The 9,836-nt window shown below is 36.2% G+C and overlaps 1 protein-coding gene across 1 annotated transcript; it reads right to left on the bottom strand.

Moving 5' to 3' along the window:
• Positions 1-1,973: 1,973 nt before the first annotated feature.
• Positions 1,974-5,513, bottom strand: LOC143587878 (serine carboxypeptidase II-2-like). The gene is made up of 10 exons (XM_077069043.1): positions 5,261-5,513; positions 5,079-5,186; positions 4,518-4,613; positions 4,338-4,430; positions 4,141-4,226; positions 3,481-3,741; positions 3,257-3,390; positions 3,086-3,181; positions 2,891-2,996; positions 1,974-2,301 (listed from the first exon to the last, which is right to left on the bottom strand). The coding sequence occupies exons 1-10, from the start codon at positions 5,511-5,513 to the stop codon at positions 2,107-2,109; spliced, it is 1,428 nt and encodes a 475-aa protein (XP_076925158.1). The 3' UTR covers positions 1,974-2,106.
• Between the last annotated feature and the right edge of the window lie 4,323 nt (positions 5,514-9,836).

Below are 9,836 nucleotides of genomic sequence, written 5' to 3'. Positions count from 1 at the left end.
TTCCGCCGCCTTTGGTCTGGGTGTGACACTTACCTTCCTCCAACTCACTCTTTTTACTTCTAGAACATAGTGGTATACTTTCCATGACACTCCACCCTAGCCCGAAGCATGCCAACCTTCTTTGTTCATTTTCAAACCCCGGTGGCTTCTTTGCCTTCTCCTTCTTTGGCGGTTTCTTCTTACTTGTTTTTCCAGTCAAATTATTAAGCTCCTTTTCTCTTGCATGCTTGAAATCATCACCTGATGTTGCCACCTCTCCAACATGCATCTCTACCACATTCAGCTCCTCTTTTTCTCTTTCCCGCTTCGACCTATCAAACACAAAACTCTCTTCTTTTCTGGTGTCATCCTCGATCACAGGAGGAAGACACCTGTTAATAGCACCTGACCTAGAAGATTTATTTTCAAAAGAATAATCAAATGAATTTGAAAAGATATGCAAAACTAACTTACGGTTACCAAAGGTCATGCACACTGTTTCGTCTCGGCAGTTGATTTGAGCATTTGATGTTGCAAAAATGGTCTCCCCAATATGACTCTCGGCTCTTCTTCATTCTCTACCGGTGTATAATCAAGAACAAGAAAATCTTCAGGATAGTAAAAATCACCAACATTTATTGCAACTCCAACCAACTTCCCTCAGGGCCGTCTTCGAGTGAAATCAGCCAACGCCAATGTGGTGTCAACTTCTTGTAATGGTCCAAACTCAAACCGGTCATAAACACTCCCCAATAGAACACTTACACTCGCACTATAATCAACTAACGCCTTGGTGGTCTTGAACTAGCCAATCTGAATGGGAATAAGTGGTGCCCTTGTTTCAAATTCTTCAACCGTGTCGTTCACCCCATGTTCTTCAATTGTGATTGCACTCACGTGTACGTTTTTACCATTTGATGAACTGCTACTCTGATGGCTCGGGTTCTTCACGGTATCACTTGGCAATTTGGATGGATTTCTATTCAAACTAGCCACTTCTTCTGTAAGCTGGCTCACCTGTTTATCCCTTGAAGCTTAGCTTTCTCTTGGAGCTGTAATCTTTGATTCACGCTTTTATTCTGAGCTTCCTGGTCTGTCTTCATCTGCTTCAAAAAGTCCATCACTTCCTTAATCGACTCTTCCTTGTTACCCGAAGAACTTCCTGGCCCTTGAGCTGCCCCTTGACTTTGCTGACCTTGTTGATAACTCTTCTGATGACCCTTGTTGTAACCCCTCGACTCCTTTTGATTGTACCCGCTTTGACCATTACTCTCTCATTCCCATATTGACGCTGATATGACTGATAACCTACTTTTTGGGAAATACTTTGAAAGTTCGGGTTTTGTTGCGTGTTCGGGTTCCCATAACTGAAGTTGGGGTGGTTTCGGAGGCCCGGGTGTTAAGTGTTTGAATTCATATTATTATTGTACCTTTTTCTCACCCTGCACAAAATTCACCTCATCTTCTTTCTCTTCTTCATCTTCCATCACAACTCCACAAGTTGCCACAACATGACCTAAAATTAACTAATTAATATATAAAATTAACTAATTTTTACCCAACCATCAGTGACTTTTTTTTTAAATATATCATATGAAAAAGTTATATACGTTTTAAAATAATGGTTGAATTGACATGTTTTCGCTACTCCTGCTTGTACGAGATAAATGAGTCACTCATACAAGAAGAAAATGGATAATACCCCAGTTCCGTTTGTGTGCACATTGAATTTTGACAAAAAACTCTTACCACGCACACACTAACTATATATACATGATAGTTGGTAAGCACATCATCGTGTACAGTATCTCGCACGCACGCACACACTAACTATATATACATCTATACTTGCTAGTATAAAAATATATTTATTTAATGACTATTGCTAGTCATTTAACAAGTTAAAACCATTGTTTCTTTAAGGAGGTTTGTGTATAATTTGGCATGAACAGGTAATGCCATCATATGAAAATAGGAATGCTGGTAACATATCGAATTCCTAGCAAATATCATTCATAAGAACTTCAACTTCCAGTTTTGCCCAAAATACAACACTAAACGATCTTCCAAAACCAAAAGGCAATTATTCATGTTTACTACATGTCAAGATAAAGCATAAGAGCGGCATTAGAAGTCGCTGACTTGTTGTGAAGCAGAGGTTTTAGACTCGATCACTTGCTCAAATGCTGGCATTGAGCTTCCTGTTAGGAAAGACTTAAAAAGGGTGAGTGCTTGCTTCGGTCTGTGCAAAGGAACCTCGTGCCCTGCTCCTCTCACGGTTACAAAATTCAACCCTTCGTACTGTTGTGTCCATCCTCCCACCTATTTCAAACAAAGAATGAAATTAGTAACATCATGCACTTCCTTACTTATCCTGTGAGACCCACACTAAAACAACGAGGATTGCTCATGTATATGTAGAGGGAGGTTCAGATTCAAGTACATAATGAATTGTCTATACAGTTAAGATTGATTTTTAAGTTGTTAATGCTTGAGAGGGGCAAAATACGGAATTTGTGCTTGTGTATTGACCTTTTTTTCATTAAATACTTGTTTCACCAACTTGTTAAATTCAAGTAACTTTTATATGTTTTAGTATTTTTCTAAAGAAAATACAATAAAATCAAGAATTGTATTCTCTTTAAAATATGTACAATATTGCTATATAACAATACTAAATGGTTTTATTTTATAAAAATATAATACATGTGCGGAAACAGAACAATTATATGTTAAACAAGATAGTTATAACCTATAAACCAGCATAGTTATATGTTAAACAACACAGTTATACATGGACACACATACCCCTCGACATAGAACCAATAACTCACTTTGTAGGGGTACCTGTACCTCTATATAAGTATATGCATATATGCATATGTATATATACGATGATGGATGAAATTACCTGGCCATCTTCATACCAAGCACGCCATGGGCTGATAGTCGTAAGGTTGAGAGAGTCTATACTATAACGTGTAGAAGCCGTTGGGATCACCGCATCCGTATCACCACTACAAGAAAGCAAAATATAAACTTAAATACAATCTACATTGGCACACCATTGTTTTCTGAAAATCAATAAATAAGTATTAAAAACAACCTGAACATCCAAATACGAAGCCCTGAACTTATAAGTTCTTGATACACATCGAGCACCGATATAGGAGAATCTTTCCAGTACAACCCGACAACATTACTGCACGACAAAACAAAGTTGTTATCTGTTAACCACCACAAAATAATTATATTAAATTTCCAAATTAAGTTATACCTGCAAGTTTCCCAAGTTCTCGATGATTTCATGTGATACGCATGAAGGGCATTTTGAACCTCAGGTAAATTGAAGTAAACTATCGTGTGCTGTTCGGTGCACGGATCATAACTCTGCCCAATATGTCCTACCCTCTGTCATACAAAAAAAAAGGAAAAAAGAAAAAAAGTCAGCTACTGGTTGGCATGAAGCACATTGACCAACTTTTTAAAATAATTACTCACATGCCATCTTCTCAAAAGGCGGTTTGTGACACTACTGGTGGTGCAAGGTGGAGTAAAGATGCTATAGGGATCAATATTCCCCATTTCTTGATAAGCAATATCGGTTATCTGATCACACTCGCGAGACGGGTGAATAAACGATTCCTTATCGCATAATTCGTTTGCTTTCTTGTAAGTTTGGTCAGAAATCATACCGGCAGCCCACATAAATTGGAAAAGTCCAACATGATCACTATAATCATCTGTTAAGGCATTCCCCACCTGCAACAATTTTAATTCTTTTACAAGTTTAAATAAGGTTTTTGTCCGCGTGGATTGACTCAAATAACCCTTCTAAACCATTAGTTTAAATTTGACTTTTCATAGTCCAATAGTTCCATTTTGGTATCAATTAAGTCCAGTCTACTAACCTCATCCAAATTTTCTGTTAACTTTTTATTGAAAGACCAAAATACCTTAGGGTTTGGTCTTTGAGTGAAACGTTAACAGAAAATTAAAAATGATACGAAAACGCAACTATTGGGCTAAAAGAAGTAAAATTTATACTAATAACTAAAAGGGTTATTTGTGCCAAACCACAGAGACTAAAACCATATTTAATCTTCTTTTACACAACATTGTAAACAAGTAACAAAACTTTGGTTAAAGAATATTATGTACCATGTAACCCTTGATATTAATGGGACTTCCCGTGTTTGCTTTGTTATATCTCACAATCGCTTGGCTTAATTGAGGAACATAATGTCCTGAAAATAAAAACAACCTTATTATTATTTATAAGGTGTACACTTTATTGTTATTTTTATTGTTAGTTATAATGCATATAAAAGGAACACTGTTCATTTACACTTATTTACCTGCATAGCTCTCGCCTGTTAGATAAAATTCCCTTCCTTTATATTCAGGGAACCGTTCAAGCCAATTCAATAGAAATTGAAGTGCATCTTCGGCTGTAACACCAATAATATAATTATAAATCAAGAAAGCTACATAAGCATCATAATGATAGTATGATACAAATTAATTAGAAGTTATACCAGTTCTTTTATCACCGTTGCTCATAATATCCGAAGTGGTATTCGAGTACGAATAACCAACTCCAACGGGTGAGTCAAGAAACAGCAAATTCGCCACTGTAAATCAGTTAACCATTAATAATCAATCATACAACTTACTTAAACTAGGGGTGTGTTTTTTTAACCGCACCTGAATACCAAGCCCAACCCGAAGTCACCCGAACCTGAATTAGAGAATACCCGACAAGCCCGAACCTTAAATGGTTCGGTTACCGGGTCATTTTATATCAACAAAAAACCCGACCCGAAAAACAACCCAAAAACGTTTATTGTCTTTTCTTTATAGATGCGTTTTGGTTTAGAGCCTTTTCTATCTTTATTATTATGTTTTATAGTTTGTTATTGGACTTATTTTGTGAATAAAACCTTTTTTTTTCCAACTTACATTTAAGCCCGAAAACCCAACCCAACCCGATAATTTAAATGGGTCGGTTTTCCCTGGCCAAAACCCAAACAAGGCGACCCAAAGAACACCCTAACTTAAACTTGATATAATAAAACTATAAAGTTTTAGTTACTAACCAGTGTTCCAAGAATAAGGATTCAAGTAAACAGACTTGCCATCTTTGTTGGTATGAAATGGGCCCACTTCTTCAGCCATACCAAATGCAATTGATGAACATCCAGGTCCTAAATGAAAAAGCAATCCCTAATTTAATTACTGCAGATTAAAGTTTAACACTTAAAAACATAATTAATGAAACCTCCATTGAGCCAGAGAACAAGGGGCTTGGAAGCAGGATCCACAGTGGCTTCAGTGAGCCAGTAAAACAGAGCTCTTCCAGATGCTTGGTTAACAGTTACGTATCCAGCATAGTGTTTGAAGTCAACATTGAAGTTTTGACCGGGCAAGCTGGTAACTTGATCCTGCTTCTGTTGACTAATGGGGTCTGAGATGGCTGATGAGATTAACAAGAATGAGATGAGAAAGCCCCAATTTTGGATTGACATCCTCATTTGGTGTTTAATGTGAAGAAGACGAAGATAGACTGTGAGCACCGAGGAAGGAAGGGATATAAATAATGAATAATGGATGATTGAATGTTAAAATTTTGAGTTAAGGGACCATACCTTTACCTTTACCTTTACCTTTACCTTTACCTTTTTGCTGGTTGGTCACTTGGGTGGTTAGTTTGTTAAAACGGATCACTTTCGTACGTATTAGGTTTTTCTTTTTCTAGTTATTAATTTTAGAAATTTGGATCACGACAATCAAGTCTATACTTAATTGGTGTTTATTTTTTGTCAAAAGATCTTCCTAACCTTTTATGTCGGCGCCGTGCAGACCACAGACTGTTTGTTTTTCTGAAGACATTAAATAAAAAACGTCTTGACGCCCTATTATCCTATAAGACATGGACCTTACTCTTTTCAAGTCTTCTGCATCTTCTCTCATTCAAAACCCTAGCCCCCCTTTCATTCTACCATCTCCTCCACAGCCGCGCCGCACCCCGCGACCTACACTGCCGGCCCCGCACCATAGGCGACCTCCAACTCCGGCATCGCAATAGCCGTCGCCACCGCGGCTCGTCCACCTAACCCAACCGACTGCCACTGCTCCTCCACCTACCCCAGCCGACCGCCGCTGCCTTCCTTTCTCCCCACATCACCGCCGCCGTACGCTGCTCTGCCACCTCCAGCCCTAGCTGCCACCTCCACCACCATCTACCTTGGTATGCTTATTTCTTCAAGATTTGATAGTCTATTCACCATTATTGTAATTCACTGCTCCGCCACCTCCAGCCATAGCTGCCACCTCCACCACCATCTACCTTGGTATGCTTATTTCTTTAAGATTTGATAGTCTATTCACCATTATTGTAATTGTTATATTATTCATAGTTTGTTGTTGAATAAAGTTTGTAGAAGGTTTAGATTTATGAATGTGTTTTTTGATTTTTTGTTAAAACTGTACAATTATTACTAGTTTGTTGTTGATTAAAGTTTGTAGAAGGTTTATGAATGTTTGTTGTTTGATTATTGTTAAAATTGTACAATTATTACTAGTTTGTTGTTGAATAAAGTTTAAAAAATCAGTTTATTTAATTTTCCGTTTATTATAACAGTCTGCAGACGTTAAAAACCAAACAGTCTTCTTGTTGCAGACTGCAAAGGTTTGGTCCATCTCTTTTGCTGCAGATGCCTGCAAATATGGTACGTAGACTGCAGACATTTAACCTCTTAAAAAAACAAACAGCACCTCAAACTCTCAACACAACTCTTCATCGAATTAAGACGGTAAATATGAAAATTACACTATAAGAATTGGACTTAGTGACTAAATGAAAGAAAAGACTTGATTATTGAGGATAGCCGCAAAGCCTCATAAGAAAATATGAGAAAGAACTCAAGAGGATTTGAAAGAGAGCTAGAGAGAATAAAACATGCAAGCTACAACAAGGACGGAATTTGGTACGTATTTGTTTGGTTTGTGAAGGTACCCGATATGGACTGTTACTCCTTATAGCAACTTAAAGAGTAAACCCAATAAAATAAAGTTGTAATATGCCCAAAATGATATCAACGGGTATTCGGTTCATTGTTTGTTTTACCTTAATATCGCTTATTTAAAAAAATGTAAAAACAATACAAAAAAAAAGAACCAAAGATGAAACATTGAAGGATAGGGGTGATGGTTGGGGGATTCAAGCCTGCTTCTAGCGTGGTGAAGGAGTACAACAACTACCATACCAAGCAATGGACTTGTTTTTTCTTTATGTTCATTTTATGTGTATGTAAAAAATCGGTGACGAAACTGGTTATACTGGATACCAAATTTAATAAGTTATAAAATTAGGTTTGTTAAGTAGAATTGTCCCTATACTTAAAATATAAAGACTTCATACGAGTTGAAGTGTTGCACGTTATATTATTGTTTATGGGTTTGGTTATGTGAATGCTGAAATCTCCTTGGGCCTTGAAGGCTTGTTTATGGGTTTGGGCTTGGGCCTTTGTAATAGCAACCCTATATAAGTATATGTTATTTCATAGATTAGGATTAGCAATCATAGAGCACTCACATAACCACCATAAACTATAGAGAACAAATTCCATTTATCAAGAACTTATGTACCTGGAGTTTGGTGATAATAAACGTGGGCATTGAAGTTCTTCTTGTTCTTATTATTCATCTATATTGTTCTTGAATCACCATGGTGTTTGGATTCCGCACAGACATCATGTTTGTATTGATATCATATTGTCTAGCTCTGGATTTGGGACTTACAATCAACATCAGAGCAACAAGAATCGTTTGTGGCTCGGGTTTGTGATATCATCGATGCAAAATCAAGTGGGACGTGGTATTGTAGCTATTTGATATCTGCTATTGTGCTCTTCATTTTGCTGAAAAATAAGTCATTTGATCCTGAAAAACTGGTCTAATCAGTTTGTTTGGTGTTGGATCCGGTAATTTAAGAAATTAAAGGTAATTGATTGCTGTTGATCTTGGGTTTTTGAAGGTGTGTTTGGTGCTTTTGAAGGCTGTTATAAGGTTCTTTTGAGGTGTTTGTGAATTGGTGTTCTTACTCAAAGTCAAAAATTCAAGAAACTAAAATTTTTGAATTTTAGGTTCTTGGTGTTCTTGTTTTTTCTAGAAATAAAGGGTAGTTTGATCTTAAAAACGAGTATAATCTGCTTGTTTTTGTGTTTGAATCTTGTTTGACATTTAAGGAACTGAATCGGGTTGGAGATAAGTTTCAAGAATTAAAGAGTTGATGTTTTTTTTTTTAAATTATCAAAAGATTTGGAGATAACTTAATTTTCGGATTTTGGCTTGGTTGTTGAGTTTGATTGTTCATTGTAATTGTGTTCACGTTTTTACATGAGTTCTCGAAATCTAGGTCCTCAATTCACAAAAAAACTGGTATTCGGGGTTTACTTGTTTCCGAGATCAATGTGTTCGCGTGATCTAAACTGTGTTCACAGGTTCTAAATGGTTCTTGGGACTTCAATGATTTTCAGACTATAGTGGTTTACAAGATCAATTCATAGATTCACTTGTTCTTGGGGATCAAAATCTGTTCTTGGCCTTTTAAGTGTTCACGAGTTTGGCTATAGTTCTCGGTTACCAGGCGTTTTCTGTTTTTTTAAAGTGATTTTGTGGTACAGGGAGTTATTGACTTTCAAAGAGGTTTGCGGGAATTGAAGTGTTCTCGGGTTATATAGGTACTCGGGGTTAAGAGTTTGCGGGTTAACCAACTATTCTCGTGATTAAGTTAGTTATTGGGTTTGCTCTCGTTGCGGATTACAACAATAGGTGTGTACGAGATAAAGGAGTTCACGGGTTCTTATGAGTTCTCGATTTTTTTCTCTGTTTTTTGCCCTAATTTGTTTACAGGCTATCAAGGGTTATTATATTTCATCTGTTCACGAGTTTAAACTATTTATGAGGTTTGAAGTTAGTTTTCCAGATCAAGGGTATTTACGGGACTCTAAATTTGGCAGTTTTTCAAAATTTTCGAAATCTCAAATTGAAAAGGAAATACTAAAATTAAACATCTAAATAGACACATAAATTGATTGAATTGAATATTTACGTGTTTTATGATTAAAAAGCAGAGTGCATGAGATCAAAGAAATTGGGGAAAATCTTAATTCGTGAAATTGAAGCCCTTAATCAAGGAATTTGGGCCTGAAATCTTGTTACAACCGGGTCCATGGGCCTAAGCTTGTTATGTAACATTCGTTACTTTTCAAACCCGAAAACACGACCCATTTCGAATTTTCGGTTTTTATTTATAAATATTATATATATATATAGGGGTGGGTTCTAGTGAAAATTCCTCTTAAAGAGAAAACTTAACTCCTAAAAACTTCTAAAAAACTAATTTTAACTTTAAAAAATTTTTTTTTTTTGAAGTTTCTTTTTTTTCCATTATTCTTATATGTCGTTATTGGTTCAAAAAAAAAAAAAAAAAACCTTGTCGGTAACCTCGTCGGTATAGTGCGCATGTGTAATAGTAATAATTGTAGGGGACCATACCTTTACCTTTTTCCATATACATCAACACAAAGAGGCACGTTTTTTTCTTGCTTTTTATATTTAGCTTACGGCAATCAAATCTATTTTCAATACAACTCTTAATTGAATTAGGATTGCAAATAATAATTAAAAAAAAGAAGAAAAAACCAGTGGGATGTAACCTTTCCATTGTGGTTGAGACGGAATTTGGTCGGTATTGGTGTGTTAAGATACCGATATGGATTGTGTTTGGTATGTTGTTTGTTTTACTTTTTTACTACTGATTTGAAAAAAATAAATATTGGGAAAAAAATATA

The sequence above is a fragment of the Bidens hawaiensis genome, unplaced genomic scaffold, assembly GCF_021521415.1.
Source record: "Bidens hawaiensis isolate Kalapana, Puna unplaced genomic scaffold, B.hawaiensis_p1.1 tig00035913_1, whole genome shotgun sequence".
Classification (NCBI taxonomy): domain Eukaryota; kingdom Viridiplantae; phylum Streptophyta; class Magnoliopsida; order Asterales; family Asteraceae; genus Bidens; species Bidens hawaiensis.
This window is presented reverse-complemented; position numbering and strand designations above follow the sequence as displayed.